The 21,847-nt window shown below is 38.0% G+C and overlaps 1 protein-coding gene across 1 annotated transcript in view; it reads right to left on the reverse strand.

Annotated features, from left to right (window-relative positions):
* Nucleotides 1-937: 937 nt before the first annotated feature.
* The window catches only part of SPI1 (Spi-1 proto-oncogene), a 31,343-nt gene continuing 10,433 nt past the window's right edge, over nt 938-21,847 (reverse strand). The window contains exons 2-5 of the mRNA XM_070931241.1: nt 12,987-13,080; nt 7,257-7,474; nt 4,142-4,292; nt 938-1,560 (exon numbers count right to left, since the gene is read on the reverse strand). Coding sequence (XP_070787342.1) covers nt 1,244-1,560; nt 4,142-4,292; nt 7,257-7,474; nt 12,987-13,080 — 780 coding nt within the window. The 3' untranslated portion in view covers nt 938-1,243. The remainder of the gene's footprint in view (nt 1,561-4,141; nt 4,293-7,256; nt 7,475-12,986; nt 13,081-21,847) is intronic.

Raw genomic sequence — 21,847 nt, forward strand, 5'->3', positions numbered from 1 at the left:
TAGGATGGGTTAATGTCATGACCTCAGTGCTTTGGGAACAGGATTATGGCTTCTGTAACAATTTCTTACCTGCAAGAACATGGTGCTGGTTGAGGAAAACCATGCTTATAACTGTGGCTCCCTATGATTAATATGACCAAGCTCAGTAATTTCAAGGCAGGACAGATATAAATGTAATCCTCTGAATTGAGAAAAGTTGTACTGAGACCACAGGGTGTACATTGTGTGCCTGTGACATTGCATGTAATAATGTAAGTACATAATTCATATTATTTGCATCACAACCTCATGATGTCATTGGGGTTTGCAATGGAGACCCGTGACCAAGATCTTTTATCGGTTTACATTAGTTACCATCGGTATATTTCTATACTTCCTATATGGTTCTCTTAACTGAAAAGAGGTCTCTAACTTTTTTGTTTTACAGAATGATGTACAATCTTTACAATCCATATGAAGCAGCAGCTTTGAAGATCAGAAGGAAGAAGGAAGAACTATTTCAATGTCACTGTTGGGGAAGCAGTAACAGTTCATGCTGTTGTACAGCTTATTGCTTCTGTGCTCAAGGAAACTGAAGTATGTATACCACAAGAAAGGCAAGGCCCATAGCTCAATAGTAATCACATGATTTGGATCAAGAAGACTCTCCACCCTGGGTTCTTTCTCCAACATCTCCATTAGGTCTTGGAGAGATCTATTTATAATATGGCTCAAAAACAGATAAGATTTATATTCTGGATTAATGCAGAAAATATGATTTCATTATATCTGATTTTATTAAATATTTAATGTTATTAATACTTGCACAATAACATATGTTTCCAAGGTCTGCAGATTTCTCTCTAGCCATGGAGAAATATAGCAGAATCTTTATTAATGCTAATTTAAAAGCTGTAGGCTAAGGCAGTCTTTGAAGATCAGCTAATACTGCCTGAGAAATAAAAACACTTCATTGGCTATGTATTTTAATTACAGCACAATCAAATATTTTCTGAAAAGAACATACCTATACATTTCTTTCTCTTTAAAAACAGTCCCTACTGTGTCCAGCTTGTTGTATAGATGCAAAAATAACCTGTAAGGAACGTCAAACCTGAAAAGAGAATTCGTACCAGAGAAGATGGTTGATGAAAACCTCAATAAGGTAACAATGAGGGCCCGGAGATGTTACAGCAACTGTGTTGTTAAGTCCAACCCATATTTGTCTCTACAATTTGGCTTTTGGGGAATCCTGGACTCTCGTTCAGCAAGGAAAGTTTTTTCTATCATTGCTGCTCTTTCCCATCACTTCATCACTAAACTGGTATGTGAGCTTCTTCTTCACTTTCTTGACCTCTCCAGTCTTCCCGTAATTTCGCAATGCCCGTGCCATTTTTTGGTAGGTCATTTTCTTGCGGTTGCCTTTCTGAATGCCCCAGCGATGAGCCAGTGCTTCTTTGTGCTTAGAGGAGAACTGGAATGTGCCTTTTTCCTTATCCACCCACCAGATGCTATCCTTCATATCTCCGCTCCGAAGCAGATCGAGAAGAAATTGGTACAATCGGATTTTCTTCTTACTACCTATATGAAGAAATAGAAAAAGCACTGCATGAGGGGCAATAGGAATATCAGAAGCTTCTTTATATACAACTGACAGTGGTTTGTAATGATTGCATTGTAACCAAGTACTATTTTTGCCATACACTTGAAAACTAATGTAGGAATTCAAACCACCCCAGAATGCTAGAGAATTCCTGGAAGCCTGGCATTCAAATAAATCAGCCATCAACAGGCACAGAGACATAAACAACATGTACATATCATTCAAAAGAGACAATCGAAAAGTCAAAAGAAACAAAAAAAAAAAAACCAAAAGAGTTCCTCCCAGCAATCAACATCCAGATGAGCAGAGATTAACATCAGGATTAATATTAAACCAACAATCAAGAAGCAAACCATACCTAATTCAAGGAACAGTAAACAACAGGCAATCAAAGAATCATCAAGACTACTCCCTCCAACACTGACAGGGCAAGCCACTAGTATATAAATGACAGCAAACCTCACTCCCTACTAGTATTGATGATGTTATCTGATTTGCAAAACGTCTGCAAGAAAACAACCAAGCTCAGAGAACACTAAGGACTCCACAGAATATACAGTATAACTGTCTGGATTTAAAATCATTGCACATAATCATAATGAAGTTTGACGTTGTCTTAGCATTATATGTAAATATAGTTACTGTATATATTTAATAAACTACAGTTTATGGCATATGGATAACCCTTTTCTGGCTGAGATTGCGTCATTCCCATCTTTTCATCTTTTGAGGCCCATCACACATATGGCAACAATGCAGTGATGTTCACAGAGATGGCAGGATCAGGTGTTAGCTCTGACTTTATTAAAACTAGGAGCATCTATTTTCTATTTGCTATTTTATCAATTCTCTGGAAAATCTCACAACTAGATTCTGAGTTTTGCTGCTGTATTTTGTTAGGGTTGTGGAGGGGTATCACCTGAGTGAGATGTTGGGTTCTCCAAGGACCATGAAAAACAGGGTGGGAACTTGCAGGTTTATCCATAGGCTGCAGGCTGCAAAACTTAGTATTGGATTTCTCTCACAGTCCAAGCCAACATGGTCACAAATATCAGTGCCCAGATACTGGACAGGGAGGGGACATGCTCATAATGATTTAAATAGCCAATAGAAGTGGAGCAGATCCAATGGTGGAATTCAATTTTTTTTTACTACCGGTTCTGTGGGCATGGCTTGGTGGGCATGATGTGGCTTGGTGGGTGTGGCTTGGTGGCGTGGCAGGGGAAGGATACTGCAAAATCTCCATTCCCACCCCACTCCAGGGGAAGGATACTGCAAAACCCCCATTCTCTCCCCACTCCTGGGGGAAGGATATTGCAAAATCTCCATTCGCACCCCACTCTCGGGCCAGCCAGAGGTGGTATTTGCCGGTTCTCTGAACTACTCAAAATTTCCGCTACCGGTTCTCCAGAACCTGTCAGAACCTGCTGAACAGCACCCCTGAGCAGATCCTTGACACTAAGATGTGAGAGATTATTCACATGGCAAGGTTCAGGAGAAGAGGGAAAACACTACTAACAGTAGATCAACCAAAGACAACTTCAGAATGCATTCACAGCAAGCTGGGAGATGAGATGAAGGCAATACCATCAGCATATGCCCCTTAAAAGTGGTTATCAAGGTGTCTTCAAACTGCCAGTAAGCAAAATGTGACGATGAATCTATAGTTTTCACTTGAAACCTAGATTAAGGAATTAAATGAAACATTTTCTTTTTAAAATATTTGAAAAGTGGTTTGAAGGGAAAACAATCAGATGTCAGGGTTCCAAGTAACACCCCCAACGAAAAAAGACTCCAAGGCTAGAAGTTCCTCAAAGTTCCATTTTATTAGAGATGTCATATTGGCACATCTGGGAAAACCCGAACCTGAAAGCTTCCAGGTTTTCCCCACCCAACAGAAAGTCCAAGTCCCTGCCCAGCACCCACAAATCCATCACATGGTCCAATCACAGCACCATCCCAACTGGAGGGGCCTCCCAGTTCCAGCCCTCCAGGTGCAGGGCAAGATGTTCTTGACTCTCTGAGAAAAGAATGTTATTATTATTTATTTATTTATTTATCACCCATGCTCCATACAATCCCCCCTCCCAATTTCCCACAGTAGAAAATAGGGCAGACCTGAAGGCCCAATACAAAAGATGGCTTCCAGGCCTGACATCAGAGCCACTACCAGGTGATTAAAGACAGCAATCAATTAGATTCCACTAGTTGGTTGGAGAAAAAGAGAAAGGCCAAAGAAAACCTGGCACCAAATATTTCAGGAAGACCTGAAAAGGATCAGTCTTAAATGGAAGGATGTGGAGACTGTAGCTGTGACTCGAGAACTGTGGAGTATGTCTATAGCTCAATGTGCTTAGCACAAGATGCGGAAAAAACAACAACAAGAAGAGAGAAAACTTAATAAAGATAGGGAAAGAGTTATCAAAAGAAAACAACATTTCAGTTTCGAGATAGTAGAGTTATAAGGGTAAGTGATGTCAGAGAAGCAATGATAGAACAGGAAAGAAGAAAAAGTTAGGATAAAATATAGAATTCAGCTTCCATGGTATAGTTGCTAACCTGATTCTCCATTCATAACCCCAGGAGTGGGTTCCCCAACCTCAGTCTCGCCATCTGATACTTCCAAGGGTGGACTCTGCCTCTCTAGATCTTCTTCATCAGAGCTGCGCTGATGAGAGGGATACACACACATCCGAGGCACAAAGGCAACCTGTTCAGAGATATGAGCTCATCAGATAAGTCATACAAGGGGAAGGTGTGCCAAGAATGAAGATGGATAAAGTAACCTTTCTTTCAAACATCTCCTAAAGCAGCTGCAAATTTGTGTCTGCCTTATCAGGCCATCACACAGAAAGATGGAAAAGGACAGGCTAGCATTGAAGGAAAAATACTGGCTAACTCTGTTTTTGTTTGTCATTAGGTTACAGAACCAAAGCTCTCTGCTTCCTCCTAGGTACAGGAAATAAGTGACAAAACTTATTAGACCTGAAGCAAGAAGGGGCACGTTGAGAAGACACAAAATGGCTCTTAGTTTGTAACTTATTCTAGCAGTCAAATCGTGGACTTCTGAGGTTTTTTTTGTTGGTGTAGAAGTTGTTCCAAAATATCTCACTAAGGAATGTGCAATTAAGTTGCTTCAGGGATACTGTGATGGGTGGTTAATGACTCGGCAGATTAACTGGAGATGACTACAGTGGAACGGGCTGGGATTGGGTAATATTGTGTGTACATTTCCTGCCAGCTCTTCAAGGGTAAAACTACTGACCTTAACCACAGAGTCACCTTGAGCTCTTTATAGTTAAACTGCAGCTTAAATGGAGGCATTAGATTGCCCACCAACATTTAATTTAAAACTAAATTCAGAGCAAAGGTCCATCATGTGAAACAGCTAAAGAAGACTCAGGGAAAGCAAGACCTTTATTTAAGGCTTATAAAACATCCAGAGAGGAGTGACTGAGGCACATTTTTACTACAGTGGAAATTCAGTGACAGTTTGGAAGCTCTTCCAGTGGTGACATTCTGAAAAATTTGGGGGGGGGGAAGTGAAACATTTCCATTTATGCTAATGAGATGTCTGTGAGTTTTGCATGGAGAATTAACTGTCCTTAGTATTAAACTGTTATACTTTGGGGAAGAATGAGAAGGAAAGAGCTGACATGGTGAAGCTCGATTTAAAAGGATGATGGAATATATATCTAAAATCTCCATTCCATTCTTACTAATCTTTTTTTAAAGTGTGGTTTTAAGTGTGGAACACCATGTCCTCAGTCTACTTGGGGTGGAGAGAAAAAGGTACTTTTGGGAGGCAATTCACCTTCAGGAGAAATCCAGTTTAAAATATCTTATGACTTTTTGGTGCCATATAGAGATCATCCAGAGGTTGGCAGCCCAGATATGGTATGCCTAGTTTGGGATTCTGCTAAGAAACCATCTTTACTGGCAGGATATTTTTCCTAATGTTAAACCAGAAAAATTGCTTCTGCCTATTCTCAGAGCACATTTGAACAAACATTGCTATTCAAATTATTCACATTATTCTAGGAATTGATGTGTTGCCTCTATTCTACTATTCCAAGTGTTGAATGTATGGTTTTAATGCTATTTGACAGAGAGTGAGCATTTTATAAAGGGAACAAGAAATATATTAACTACAGTGAGTGCCTATAGCTGCTTGGTTACACCCAACACTGGCCACTAAGAGTCAACATTTAGACCAACAATCATGTTCCCTATGCAGGTGACAGAAGAACAAGAATGAAGAAAAAAAATATGGGCGCTTTCTGTTCCCTCCTATATGGAAAAATGTTTGGGTGGATGTATGATGACGGGGATGATAATATTTTAAATGTATTGGCTGCCCAATTCCAACTCCTTTACATTGCAAAGAAGAGAAGAAGACAAAGAATAAGCAGCTCTTTCATTCATGGTTACTGAGAATGTCTCTCCTTGGGCTGATAGCTGATCAGGAGAGTATTTTTATTGCAACCCTGGCAGGGAATAGCACATTAAAAATAAACTGTTCCCTGGGTCTCACTCTGTTGATGCCACCTGCTATTTCTGGTTTAAAAAAAAATAACAACCCCCCCTCCCCAAAACTGATAATAATATAACTTCAAATGATGCATTTAATTGCGTGGATAATTTAGCCCTTCTGTTAACAGCCTATAAAAGGTGTATCTGTTTTTTAAAATATTAAACAAAAGTGATATAATCCTAAATACCATATTTTCCGGAGTATAAGACACACCTTTTTCCTCCCTAAAAGAGGTTGAAAATTTGGGTGTGTCTTATACTCTGAATGTAGCTTTTTTGAAGCTTTTTTCAGCCCTAACGAGGCACTAACAAGGCGCTAGCGAGTAACATGATCTTCTCAGCTTTGCCTCTCCCTCGACTCTCCACTGTGCTTTAACGAGGCGCTAGCGAGTGAAGCGATCTCCATGCTTTGCTCCAACTCTCAGCTGTTCTTTAGAAGCTTTATTTCAGCCCTAACTAGGTGCTAGCCGAGGGAAGTGATCTCCCTGTGCTTTGCCTGCTTTTCTCATTGCTGCTTCCTCTCAACTGTTTATTTATTTATTTATTTATTTATTTATTTATTTATTTATTTATTGTTTATATTTATATACCGCCCTTCTCCCGAAGGACTCAGGGCAATGAACAGCCAACAGATAAAACACAAGAAATACAAAATTTAAAACCAGTATTAAAATCCGATTAAATTAATTTGGCCCACAATTAAAAGCACCCCTGTATTAAAACCCATAATTAAACAGTTTAAAAATTAAAACAATTTAAAAGAGTTTAGGCCAGCCCGGCTTGTTGGAATAAAAATGTCTTTTTATTCTTTTTAACTGTGCCTTAGAAGCTGTTTTTTATCCCCAAGCAGGGGATAAAAAACCAGCAAACTAATGTGCTGAAACTGACCAGACTAAGTACGCTAGGCAGATGAATGAATACCTAGTAGGCAGATTTTCCCCCCCTATTTTCCTCCCCAAAAACTAAGCCGTGTCTTATACTCCGGTGCGTCTTATACTCCGAAAAATACGGTACAATGCCTTTTGTTCTCTTAAAATGGTCTTTGTGGTGTATTAATTTGTCCTAGTATTATTAAACAAAACATTATAAAATCCGCCTAGAAAAATATCTACATTTGGTTTATCTGGGCTCAGATTTGTACCTGATGGTTGTGGTTGAGTCCAAGATGTGTGACAGGGATCCCAGAGTCAAGAACGTGCATTTGTTCTATCTCCATGTGCCGGTAGAGCTGCTGGAGTTGTGGTGGCTGTACGCTTTGGAGCTCTGCAAAATGATTGTCTCCAAAGCCCTCAAATTCAGTGTGCAGATGATGGGGATGATATTCCCAGTAGTGATCCGACGGAGTTAAAAGCAGTTCACCTGGTAACACAGAATTTAAAAAACCCACACACACAGTTGTTCATATCTGCACAACAGAAAGACGATTGCTAAATCTACCAAGTTCATATTCAGTCCATGTCAAGATTAGATCCCATGTGGAATATATGGAATTTGAATTATGTTCTAATATCTAGGGCAGAAGATTTGTGTGTGTGTGTGTGTGTGCAGAATTCAATAGGACTTTCAGCAAGTTCCACTTGGATAGTTCATTGTTTGTAGTTAATTATGATGTCTTTAATAGCATCGTCCTTGGTTGGAGACATTGGGGTGAGAATTACATGCCTGGGGAGCCATTGCTACTCTTTGCCTAATCAAAAAAGCTGAAGGAAATGAGTGGAGAAACAGCCTTGATCCAGAGAAAGAAAGAACAATTTTGGGAATGAGGAGAAATGGACGTCTGAGCCTAATGGTGAATGATAAGCGTAGCATTTACAGTAATAACGCCACATGGCGGCTATGTATACTGTTTGTAATTACTTCCTTATAGCATAGCTGTGAAGGTGCCAACTTGGTATGTGAGTGGCATAAATTCCTGAAACAAACTAGAATAACAATTGTCAGACAGTGTTAGCATTTTAAACAATCTACACAGTCCGGCTATCTGTATACATTGACATCTGGCTCATTACTATAATTTGGTATAGCATTTTCCGAAACAGCTCCATGGGAAATGGATGCCATGCAAAAATGTCATTAGTACAAGAATCAGAAGCCCTTTTCCATAATCTGGCTGGTTCTGTTGATAAACTATTTATGGTTGCAGGAGCTATATGAAAATTAAAACACATTTCAGTTCTTTACGATATACAATAATTGATAATTGTCTCTGGATAAATTAAAAGTTTCATTTATAAGGCACAAATTTTATCAGTATGTTAAGAAACAAAAACGGATTTAAAAAAACCAACAATGTAATTCTCTTGCCAAGAAATTTAATAGCCTGTTCTAAGTTTGGACTCAATTTTCCAACATGGAATGAGGCAACACAGCTGTTTGGTTATCCCAATCACATCCAGACAGTTGCTTACATTTCTGACCCATATGTATTAGAATCCCACAAGCTTTTAGTCCTACTCCTAATAAAATGTAATACTGGTTATCAAAAATGGAAAACTTGTTGTAGGAACCCTCCCAAAAGATGCAAACAAAAATAGCCTCATATCTGAGAAAATTGTTAACTTGTATGCAATTCTGATGATTTGAATCTGAAACCACATGAAATGTGGTAAACTTGCAAAATCTGAAACCTTTGAGAAATGGAAGTGTTAAAAGTGTCTGAATCAATATACCAAAGCTGAAATTGTCTACACAAGAAGTAAATACTGTTAACCGATGATTCATCTCTCTTCCTCTATTCTGCTGCAGCTGCATTCTTTCTAAAAAATTAGACTCCGCTCAATCTTTGTCACTTTGTCACTGAAAAGTAAGGTGGCCTTAACAATATTAGCTTTGTAACCTAGTTATGCTACTTCTTAGCTTTCATTTTAATGCCCTGTTAACTATCTCTTTGAATGATGGCAATCCATTAAATATTTGAAAATTGGGCAAAAGCTTCAATGTAGAATTTTATTTAGAAGGAAGATCAGGCCATACTCTGTCACCTAACTTTTTTCTGAATTCATTTTAAACTGCTGCCTTTTAACCTTTAAAACTATTCCTAACTTGAGATCTTGGTACTTGATCTTCTGTTGATGAATCACCTGTTCCCAGATGTATCTATGATGATCTGAAATAGTCATCCAAGGTCCTTCTCCCAGTGTCCCTGATAAGTGATGTCCACAAATGACTGTACTGATGAAGGGCTTCTCCACAAATGTCCTTCTCAAAGTATTGAATATTTGCCCTCAAAAAGTCTGGGGCCTTATGTAATGTCTTTCCAGTGCAAGACAAATGTCTAAATTTTGTCCAGCTTTGTGTTTTTAACATTTTATTTTTCTGTTTTGCGGTTTGAACAAAATTTATGCTGTAGAGTTAAGTTCCTCTCCTCTCTCATTATAAAATCACCATTTAACTTTAGAGTAATATTTTATGGCGTTTACTCTAATTCATTTTTTGTAGTTGTGGATATTTTATATTGAAAAATCTCCCAGAAAACTACTCTATCTCTCTCTTCTTTTCTTATTGTAAATCCTGTAATGACACAAACAGCTGCCAGCATTGTGATCATATCACTCTTCACTCTCCTTTGTTATGTGTGTTGTGGCCATTTGGTGCTCTATGGTACTAAAAAAAGTGAGATATGACTGTCTACATCACAGTCTGGGGATGAGAAATGGCCAATGTCACGAGAATGAGGGGAAATTGGGGTTGCCAGCCAAAATGTAAATCATTAATGAAGAAAGACTGATGATCAAGACAAGCTGGAAAAAGTTGGTTGCCAAATATTTTTTTCTATCTGTTTATGCTGCTGTAGTGCTGCATTATTGTAAAGTTGGGGCTCCATATAGTTTCCTTTCAGTTGAGTCCCTAGCTCAACATTTTTATATGACTTCTAATATGGCTTCGTGGCATATTTTTATACTTAAAAGCAGTGTAACCCTGTGGTTATCCTTAGAATATGTGTTGATACAATTGACAATGCTTCATTCAGACTTAGATTCATATCCTTAGCTCAATATCCTTTTAGGCAGCAGCTTTAACAAGGGTCACATATTGTCTGTTCCAGTCCTCTTCTCTAGCTGGAGGAGATGAGATTTAGATTTCTTTCATTCTTTTTTTCTATCCCTAATAATAGGTTGTTCTGATGGTTGTACATTTATATAATTATATAATTTTTATTTCTTCCATTCAATCATATCCGATTGATTCTTGGAGACTGCCTGGCCTGCAGTTTTCTGGCAAGGTTTTTCAGAACTGGTTTGCCACTGCTGCCTTCATAGGGCTGAGAGAAAATGACTGGCTGAAGGCTTTGGACTAAGACAGCACTAGAACTTGCAAGGTGGCCTGACTCTTGTTTCAGTTGCTGGGGACATGAGTAGGAGTGTGTTCTTTTGTCACTGCTTGTGAGCTTCAGAAAGTGTCTGGTGGCCGGTAATTGAACAAGGTAATCTTTGGTGTACTAATCCATTAGATTTCTGGAAAGGATATTTTTTTAAAAAAATCACTAGGAGGTATGTGGCTTTTTCATGTGGGAGTCATTTTGAAACGGTCATGTGAAGTGAAAGAGGATGTGAGAGAATTGTTTGGTATGGAGACGAGGAGAAATGGCATGGCATTAAAGCAAATGGCATGAAAATGTTAAAGGAAAGAGACAAGGCTTAGTTTGCTCAAATTCACTGCTAAAGTAAAGACTGAAATAATGGTCCAGTGGTCTCACTTTTTTACCAATTCTGTAGAGTTGTTCCTGCCATAAAGGGCTTTATTTTTTCCTGATGTGTTACTACTAGATAATAATAGTAACCTTTGACTGACATATTACTGCTAGGTAGTGAACAAAGTTCATCTATTGTTCTTATATTTATTCTAAGTTGAACCACATTAATAAAGGAATGATTACCGATACATATATTTTCCCCCTGACCCCTCCCCACATGTCTGACTTGTATTGGATATCACTTGGAATCCTTATTTTTATCTCTGTAACAATTTACTAACATTTCATATTGACAATAGAAAAGAGAAGAGATTCATTTGTAAGGAGAGGTTGAAGAATAAAGGAAATGGAGTAAATATAAATGAGAGAAGTACAGATTCCTGTGCCACTTCTCTCATCTTTTTATTATAGAGATATCAAGTTCTTCTGTATTGACTAGAAAATTAAAGTTATCTTTTTTAGTTGTCCAGCTTCAGGTGTCTCATTTACACATAAGATTGTTATATATATTGTTAAGTTTTGGATAGGACCAATTAGAGGAAGAATTTCTTTCTGAAAGTTATGCACTATGGTGAAGTGTAAATATTTTAAATAAATATAAGTGCCTGCCATGGCAGGTAAGGGGGGGGGGAGTGACAAAACATGATTTTACAATAAAAACCCCATCCCTTATATACTTGCATGTGACAGTGCAACATAATTTGGACAGGGCCAAATTTGTCTTTTTCATTATGACACACATTTTGTCATTTTGTTGGGACTGTGGATAGGAAAGGTTGCTTATGTAAATAAATACTTTTACTTTCTTTATAAAAGTGAATGAACATACTCTATATCCAGAACAGTCCAGGGTGATAATTTAAAGTCAAATGTATTTAATGTCAGTTACATAAGAGCCGAGGTGGCGCAGTGGTTAGAGTGCAGTACTGCAGCTACTTCAGCTGACTGCTAGTTCAGCAGATCAGCGGATCAAATCTCACCAGTTCAAGGTTGACTCAGCCTTCCATCCTTCTGAGGTGGGTAAAATGAGGACCCAGATTGTTGGGGGCAATATGCTATTTAGTTTACTGTCTTTGGTGTAAGCCGCCCAGATTTCTCGGAGAGTGGGCAGCATAGAAATATGACTAATAAAATAAATAAAAATAAAATAAAACAAGGAAGGCATTACTTGCAGTCATATGTTGTGCTAAGCACAACATGGTTTTCTTTGACTTTAGTTTAACATGTTGCAAACTCAGTTGCTATCCCTTATAAACTGTAGTTTACAACTTAGCAACTGAATCCACTCAATTATGGTTTATTCAGTAAATAACCAGGTCAAAAAAACTGTAATTTCCTTACACTTGGAGCAATTATTTCTAAATCAGCTGGAATGGAAAAACAGCCCATGATTTCCAGTCCAATTCCTTTCTGTTAAATAGGGCCATTGCTAATCTAATTTTCAACACAACTGGGACTATAAAAAGTTAAGCATTAGATAATGTTTGCCTTTTAATTAATATTTCTTGTTTGCAGATGAATTCAATATTATTCTTCAGGAGGTTCCTTATTTTGGCATTTTAACCGTATATGGGAATATATCTGCTGGGCCTGCTTCACATTTCTTGTTGTGTCTATCCCCTTGGTTCCCAGTCATGAAGAACATCTTAATCTGCTTTCCCCAATTCTTTTACCCCCAAAGATACTTGCAGAGAATGTTAACTCCCAACATGGTCAGCCAGAGCACATATGAACCACCCTATCTAGAAATTTGGGGCTTGATCTTACAATCAAACATGCAGAGCATCACCTCTGAATCATGTTCTGAATTCCACCTATATTGCTGTGCAGATATTCTTATCCTTTCTTATTATCAAAACATAGTGTGCAAAATCTAGAAGAGTGATTTGGTATTATTTGTGCTTAACTGGGAAGTGCTTATTTATTACTGCCACCTCTGGAAGAATCCAGGACCCAAATTTGGCAGGTATAATGATAATAGTTATCATGAAGATCTTTGAAATGCTGTTGTATCAATTAATTATTTCAGAAAAGTAGTGTTTATATCAAGTTAGGTCAAAGTGCTCTAAAACTATTGTTGAAACAAGGTAGTTAAAAAGCAATATGGATTCATCATCCTTCTTGAATGATAGTAAATCTGTTCCTCTGGTATTCCCAAATTTTGGGCAATTTACTTACCACCGTGACTGTCTGCTTCATTGTTGAGATACTGGTAACTATCATGGGACTGTCTATAGAGGTCTGATTCATAAGATACCAGGTCTTCAGAGGGCTGTGTAGAGAAGAGATGATTGTCCCATATGAAAAACAAAGACCAACATTCCCCTTTGTCCCTCGAAAACAAATAAGACATTGAAACATGAGGTTGATACGGGCCTCCAGAAACTATACTTCAAATCACAAGAAAGTCTTTTTGAAAATTGCAAAGATGTATTTTTTTTTAATATACAGTAGTCCTTTCCTATAACCATGAAGCATACAGGAATTGTTTTCTCTGCCATTTCAAAAGTGATCCTCAAGCATTTGTAACGGGCTATATGTCTTGGCTCTTCATTTCAATTAGACATGACATTCCAAAATGAAATATCAATCATGGAAAATAATTGAATATCTTAAAGAATTCTCCCAATATTTAATAAATGTTCATTCTGATCCAATATCACCACGGCCCCTCCAAGATTCATAATTTTGTTAAAACATATACATAGATGGCAGTTTAGCTCTCTGGAACAGTCCTCAGATCTTTAATAGCAATACTGTTGTTAGAATTTTACACTAGTATCATGTCCGCTGGGTTTCTGTCTGGGAAATTGTCCAGATACTGGTGAAAAGCTACAGAACTTTCTATAACCTCTCTGTGTTGTGGTCCGCCAGCAGCCAGTGGATCTGGCAGCAGATTCGGACAATGAGAAGGTTGAGGAGGAACATGGGCCAGTCCTGGACTCTGGGGAAGGCTCTGATGAGGGCTCTGCATCAGAGGCAGAGAGGGGGACAGGGCCGTATGCCAGTTATCAGCTGCCTTCGGAGTCAGACATCAGTGAGGCAGACGAATAGCTGAAGCCTTTTCCCAGTGTACGCATGCACAGAGTTGCCAGACGAAGGGAACAGCTAAAGAACAAGAGTCGACTTGGGAGTAAGGCCACAGGTGGATGATGAATGATCCCTCCCAGAGGGAATAAAAGAGGAGCGAAAGGAAAGTGGAGTTTGCAGGAGACAATTAGTTCATTCCTGCATTCTTGCCAAGTATTGCGGCATCTGAAAGATATCGGCCTGGCCACTCTCCAAGCCTGATAAAGGTCGGTAATTGTGAACTATCTTGAAAGACTGTGGGAGAGGAAAGACTTTGCTGGAGAGGAATTCATTGTAAATTAAATAAAAGGGGTTTATCAGGACGAGTCCTCGGCTTTGTGCTGAAAATTAGACAATGGAAAAGGGCAGAGAAGGGAGAAAAGTTTAAAATGATTGGTCAAGTTGTGGAAGCAGATAGAGATAAAGATCCAAGAGAGGAATATGGGAGGCAAGCTAAGAAACAAACAATTAAAGCTTTAAAGCGGGCAAGAGACGATGGATAGAAAGGGAATATTTCTAAATATAATAGTGGTTTAATTAAAAGTTAGAATAGGGATGGAAACTACAGAGAGGAGGATTAATGGAATACACATTTTTATATAATAAGGTGAAGTAATAACAAGAGAGGAAATCAGAATTTGAATGATGGTATTATTAAGTATGCTTGGATAATATGATGATTTGCATAAATATAACATATTGAAATATTGAATAACTAAATAATGAAAGATTATAACTCAACATAAATAGGTGTACTATTACCAGAACTATTTAAGCTTGTCAAATGTAGTAAATATGATGAATATTATTTATTTGTACTAAAATGTATGACACAGGTGCCACACTGTTCACGCATTGATATGTTTGTAAAAAAAAAAAAATTGGGAAAAAAAGAAAGAAAGAAATCAACTCCAGGCAATTAGGAGACACAATGGAAAAGCAGTTTATTTTTCATTTAACTTCCAATTATTATCAATTGGACAATGAAATACAAGGTGTGATGCAAGAGAAAAACCACCTTACCTGCGGTCTCTCATTTACCAGGGAATACTTCATTGCAAAATGGGTGGTTTTAATTGTTTTATTCTTCTTTAAAAATTTATAGCTGATAATCATTACTGCAGAGTATTAGTTATGTAAATAGATAGCTAAAGCCCCCTCAAAGCCTGAAAAACCTCAACAGTATTGTGCCTGGTTGCCTATTGGATAGTCTGGGGCTGAAGTTGTTTTGATTGTAAAAATGATAGCCACATCTAAGGTCTAAAGAAATATGGAGGAAAAAACACATGCATACAAAATTATGGATCAGGACTAAAATATTTGTCACTGATACCTGCATTCTGTATAAAAAGTAGATGAATAACACATGGCCATTCCAAAGGCATGGACTAAATGTGCTTCTGCAGTTTAGATTTTTATTATAGGGTTTTGTATTAGCTACAGTATGTATGGAGAAGAGCTGCAAATTGTTATAGGAGATCTTTTTTAGCCCTGAAATTCAGCAGAGAGGTTTTTAAAATAAAAATTTAAAATAGCTTAATAATTAAAAAGCTAGCACACACTGGGAGGATGTAACTTGAATGGTAACTTGAATAGTTATAGGGAAAGGTTATTCCATATTTATTTTTATATTTTTCATATTTCCCATGGTGGAAATTTGGTCACCTGTCCAGCAACAGATATTTTTTTGCTGCAAAGAAGTCCACCTGTTTATTTTATTCCTACTCATGCAGTAGGAAAGTTGGTCTAGGATTCAGCCATATAAAGTAATAAAGTAATCCAGCTATATTCAGTAATATAAAGTATATATAAAGTAATATAAAGATAAAGTAATCCAGCTATATTCAGTGGTGAAATCCAATTTTTAAAATTACCGCTTCTGTGGGCGTGGCTTGGTGGGTGTGGTATGGCTTGATGGGCATGGCCTGGTGGGCGTGGCAGGGGAAGGATACTACAAAATCCCCAATCCCTCCACACTTCTGGGGGAAGGATACTGCAAAATCCTCATTCCCTCCCACTCCTGGGGGAAGGATATTGCAAAATCCCCATTCCCACCCCACTCTGGGGCCAGCCAGAGGTAGTATTTGCCGATTCTCCGAACTGCTCAAAATTTCTGCTACCGGTTCTCCAGAACCTGTCAGAACCTGCTGGATTTCATCCCTGACTATATTCCAAATAAAAATTGCTAGGGGAGACCCAGGTTTTTTGCCCATGATGGTGCTATCTTTGCATGGATGTAAGTGACCTATGCTTGCAATTACTTGTCTTGCCTGAACAGGCAAACTCAAGTTTCTCACATTGTAAAATACCAGCATGCAGCCGATTCTTAATATGCTCAGCAGTAATCTGAGCAACGTCCTTTCCCTAAAGTTATCATATATTTATTCTTTCTTTTCTGAGTCTTAAAGCTTTGGATAGACAGGATTTTTATATGTCTAAGAATGTCTGCTTCAGCATGCAGACCTAACCTCATTCTTCTTCCTTCTTCAGACTCTGTCAGGCTACCTTTTCCACTTTCTCTTGTTAGTTACGTGGCCCTTGCTAGTGCAGCCAGTGCAGGTCTTTTTGTTCCTTCCTTCCTTGGTTCCTTCGTTCCTTCCTCCCTCCCTCCTTTCCATTCTAAAAGGAAGGAAAAGGCAGAGTTGGCTTATAAGATAACTTTAGTGATAAGAAATAAGCAATAATAGATAAGGAAAGGCAATGAGGGGGACCAACACCATGACAACTTAATAACTTCATCCCACCATGTCTTTTCTTCTAATTTGCAGTCTAGTTGGGGCTAGTTATATCAAACATAGTTGAGGTAACTGAGTTACCTTGAGGTAAGACAGGCAACCTATAAATTTTATAAATGAACAAACAAACATCCAATGGCAAATGAAACTCTGCATGTCTCAACAAAGAATGCTGACAAGATAACAGGGGCAATGTTGTTCATTTTGTCTGCCTACATGGAATGGTTCAGGAGAGTGTGAATGTGAATCTCATTAGCTAGAATGTAAAAAGGAGAAAGAAAGGTTTAATGGAAGGCAGAGGATGGTGGCAGCTGCTGATCTACCTGGGACAAGGCTGCAAGGTAGAGGGAAAACCTTTTGGCTAATGGATTCCTGACCTCCTCATCAGAACCTTCTCCTTAAAAAGCCTCCCACTCCAATTGCTTCTTTGCTCTCATAAATTGATTTTTTAAAATCTTTGTCTCCTTAGCCAGAGGGATTTATTTTCATAAACAGTGCTTTGTAAAAGATTATGGGTTTTTTCCCCACAGAAATTATATGTATAAAAGAATGACTTCATTTTGAACCGCTATTTCAGCCTGGGTAGTCTTCACTTATTATTGGAATGTATTGTCTGGTTTGGCTTTAAAGGATGACTGCTCCCAAAGTGCTCCCAATTGCTTCAGGCTCACTTAGTTCTTGTGGTGGAAACAACCATGGAAACCATAACTGATTCAATGAACCCTATACTACACGCCCTTAGAAATGTATGGCTTAATTCTTGAGACAAACATTATGCTGGTACACAGGTTACTAATGTCCTGCTTTGTTGAATCTATCTTTTCAGACCTAAGAATGTGCGCAGGGGAGGGTGTGAGAGGAGCAAAAATACATAAAATATGTTTGTGTGGCAACTATGAATGGTACATTACTTTAAAAAAAAAAACTTTGTCTGGAATGCCCTCTTTTTAAAACTTAAATATGATACCCTACATTTTTATCTCCCTGCCTGAATAAATGGAGAGTCTTCTCTGAGAAACCAGTAGCTGGACAACAACTGTTCACTTCGGCATTAATTCCTTACAACTCCCAGCTCCGACAGTATAGCCTTTATTCAGTCCTGGCTAGAAATGCCTTTGAAATCTACAGTCCTTTATTTGGAGAGTGACTTCTAATGGCTCATAATGTCCACCTCATATGCACAGTGATGGTTCTTGAGAAAACATTTCCCAGAAAGCACTGAAGCGCCTTTAACTTGGCATCAAGCCAGTGGAAAATGGGACTCCACCAACAGCTTGCAAAGGCAGTAGCCCTTATAACTGGAACAGATCAAATTCAAATTGGCTCAGATATGCAGACCTATTCCTTAACTTTGGGATAAATCCACTGGCTTATTTCCAGTCTATCCAATGCAATTTGTTCATCTCTTCCTTTGGAGCTTTCTGGGGTTTCGTTTCAAGCCTCTGAATTTTTCATCTCTAAGTTCTAATTAGTAAGAATAGTGCTAGTATACCAATTGTTGCAGAAATTCACATAGAAAGCCAATGAAGTTGCTTGGGCTGCAATCACTTCCACTGTATTTAACATGTCAAAGCAGTAGCCCGAAGCACTGATCATGGCTTACATAAGCCACTTAAAATGCCTCAAATGATCCCTTCAGGATAGAAAGGAGAAGCTGGGTGCTACAAGGAGACAGCAGCTGTGAATAAATCATGAATAAGCAAATACTCAAGTGAGCAGCTCCAATCTGGAAAGGAGGTGAATTCATTTGGATAAGGTCATTTAGGAAAAGTCCTTTGAAAGATGACAGAAGTGGCTGTGATCATCAGTGTCCATGTATTCAGCTAAGAGGGTGGGAAATGCCTGGATAAATTCAACAGATACTCCTCATTCCCTCTCAAGTTTTTGAAAGAGAAATCCAGGTATGTTGGTAAAATTTCCTCTGAGATAGACTAATTCTCAACAGTCTGAGGAAGTTCTATTTAAATATTGGCAGCAGCAGATGTGTTACAAAGCAGTATCCACTGTTGCTGGATGATAGTATCATAATGCATCCAGAAATATGATCCAAGAAAACCTTTCCTTGTGTGAGCTCTGAATGGGATGTTGCTTGCTATGGCTATAGCCAGGACTTTCTGCGACTTATTTACTGTCATGAAGCTTAAATATCTTTGTGTTTTTAGCATGCGCTGAAAGCACTGCACTGAAAGTCTGAAAGCAATAAGCACTGTGGCGGAAAAAAACTAAAGCACCAAATGGATTAAATGATTCAGATGTATCCATCTCTGGGAAATCTGTAGGTATCAAATTCTGCCTTGAATTATGGTCTACACTCTACTTCTACTTCCATTGACCCTGGCAATCTTTATAAAGACCTTGCAGATAGTTATTAGCACTTCCATGGAACATAAACGCAGCAAGAACAGTAGTGAGGCTCTATAAATAATTATGATAACAGCTATTCACCTGTCATTGGAAGCCCGATGCTTCCAGAATCAGACTCAATGTGTTATTCTGGAGATCAGAAATCTTACCTTTCCTTGCATTTAAAAGTTTTCGCACCATTCTACAGAAGATTTTGTCAGACATTTGGACAGTTTACAACTGAAGAGAAAGTTTTTGTATAATTCCAAGTCACTTTGAATAATGAGATAGGTGACTTATACATTTATTTATTTATTTATTTAATTAATTAATTAATTAATTAATTAATTTTGCCTTTGCTAAATGGACATATAAGGATTACGTATTGGAAAGAGACCATCCCTGTTCCACACTTCTGAATAGATATTAATATATTTGCATTTGTGGGTAAGGCAGGTAGAAATAAACAAGGAAAAAAGAAGACTTTTCCCTGTATGTAGACAAGAATAGTCATAGAATCTTCTGATCTTTTGCTTATGTTTCCCCCAGATCCTTAGAAATATATGCCAAAGAAATATTATAGAACAATCCTCTTCTGTTGCTCAAAGTAGGGTTTTCTTACTGTGACATTTTAAGATATATAAACAAACAAAATCCACCCTAAAGTAATTTAAAAGACCAAATTGAATATATAGAGAGGAGGGAAAATATCTAATTTGTCCATATCACTACAATCCTATGAAGACAACTTAAGATATCCCCATTGAAATCAAAAGATCTTATCTGAGATCACTTTCACATCTGAATCAGTGTGTCTAATTTGGAAACAGAATTGGGCTCCAGTACAACTCAGATATTATCTTTCTTTTGTCCCTAAATATATAAAAAAGAGACATTATGAAGCACCTGAGAGACTATAATGTGTTAGGTAATGGCATCTCTTTTGGTAGCTCAGATGTTTTTGTAGACTTGCTGTCAAATACATTGCTTAGATGATGATCTTAAGTATGCACCAAAGCTTGCTGATGAATAGAAATAAATCCTAAAGAGTTTGAGTTGGTGCTTTGGTGGAGATGAGCCCCTTGTTGTTTAAACAATATTGGAACCAGGACTTGCATTAAATTCTGCATAAAGTTCAATTTTTTCGATCAGGAAGTTTTCAAAGCAGTGTTTCTCTGAAATTGATAGGCCATGAACAAATAAACATGTCGACTAGACCAGATAGTTCCAACTGGTCTATTGCTAATTACTTTGTATCCATCTTCTCCCTGACCCATTTACTAAAGCTACCACAGAAATGAGAAGAATTGAAAAATGGAAGAGGAAGATCAAAACTAGAGTCAGAACAACCTCATTGATCTCAGGTTATTTTATACTGGAATCAGAAGAAATGGAAGAGAGGGAACCTGACTTCCAAACAATGCCCTTAATCTGAAAACATTGAGGCATTTTTTTTTAATCTTTAAAAGATCAATGGAAGCCATAGAAACTGAAACTATTTCCAATACGTTTTTGGGTCCCTTATCATTTTGGAGAGCAACTAAACTGATGAGTGATCAGAAAGGAAAATCCTCTGAGGAACAGTTGAAGGTGTCAACTATGCTTAGCCTGAAGAAGGAGAGAGTGTTGAAAGAACACAATAGATTTCTTCCAAGTGTCTGAAGGCTTTTTGTGTAAGAAAATGTGGAAGAATTCTTCAAAGTTGTTCCAAAAGATAGGACACAACATAATCAGAAGCTGATTGCCATCTGTTAAGAAAGAATTGTACTGCTCATAGGGGTGGTTTAGATAGTTTCCAAGCAGTGGTGGATTTCTACCAGTAGTGGCAGTGGCAGGAGGCTCCACCCACTCACCCGGATGTCATCAAAGCCACTCTGCGCATGCGCAGAGGCGCCGCATATGAAAAAAGTGCACACAGACACACACACACACACACACACACACACACACACACACACACTCCCAGTTCCAAACTGGTAGCGAAGGTAAGTAGAACCCACTACTGTTTCCAAGATACCTTTCAGTTCTTCCATGATGTTATGATGTGCTGATTTTTACTGAGCATATGGACCAAATTCCAAAATAGCCCGTTCCAACCTGGAGTCCTTCTTACTATTAGCCTGACAGATGAAAGAGTTCTACTCCAGTATGAATACATACTCCACATAGGGAAAGCCATCATAAACTGTTGATAGGGATTTACTATGAAAATAATCAGTGCCATTCAAATTATATAGTATGGATTGCAGTCTAAATATATAGAAAAGGTGTCTAAAATACCTCATTCTGGAGATGGAAGAGTTGATTTTCTTTCCAGACCATGACAACTCAGTATTCTACAAACTTCCCTAAAGTAGATCCCCTTCCTATTCTGAATGATTTATTTCTTGAAAGCTTTTGGACCACTTCAAAAATAGCCCGGAAATCAGTATGGCCTCAGAATAAAAATAGAGTTCTCCAGAAAATTGCATCTTCAGAACCAAACTGTTTGGTTATATATATTACATATTGCAACTTCAACTTTTCTTCAAGGTGTTGCCTAGTTTTTTTTTTATTGGTGTTTATTTTATGTTGGAGGAAAAAGTCATTTGCTTCTGAAAGAATCAAAGAAATGGAAATTGGAAAGGGGTCTTTAAGTTGCTTGCTGTTTCCTTTTAATGGGTTTGTTATGGATTATATGGGCTCATCCAGATAGAGGCTTTTAATGTCAAGACTAGACATGTACTGTCATGAAGTATACTGAAGAAAGACATACCGGTATATTTTAGAATAGAATAACAGAGTTGGAAGGGACCTTGGAGTCTTCAAGTCCAACCCCCTGCTCAGGCAGGAAACCCTATATTGTTTCAGAAAAATGGTTGTCCAATCTCTTCTTAAAAACTTCTTAGAATT

This window comes from Pituophis catenifer, unplaced genomic scaffold (genome assembly GCF_029215685.1).
Source record: "Pituophis catenifer annectens isolate HBS135680 unplaced genomic scaffold, rPitCat1.0.hap2 SCAF_1, whole genome shotgun sequence".
NCBI lineage: Eukaryota > Metazoa > Chordata > Lepidosauria > Squamata > Colubridae > Pituophis > Pituophis catenifer.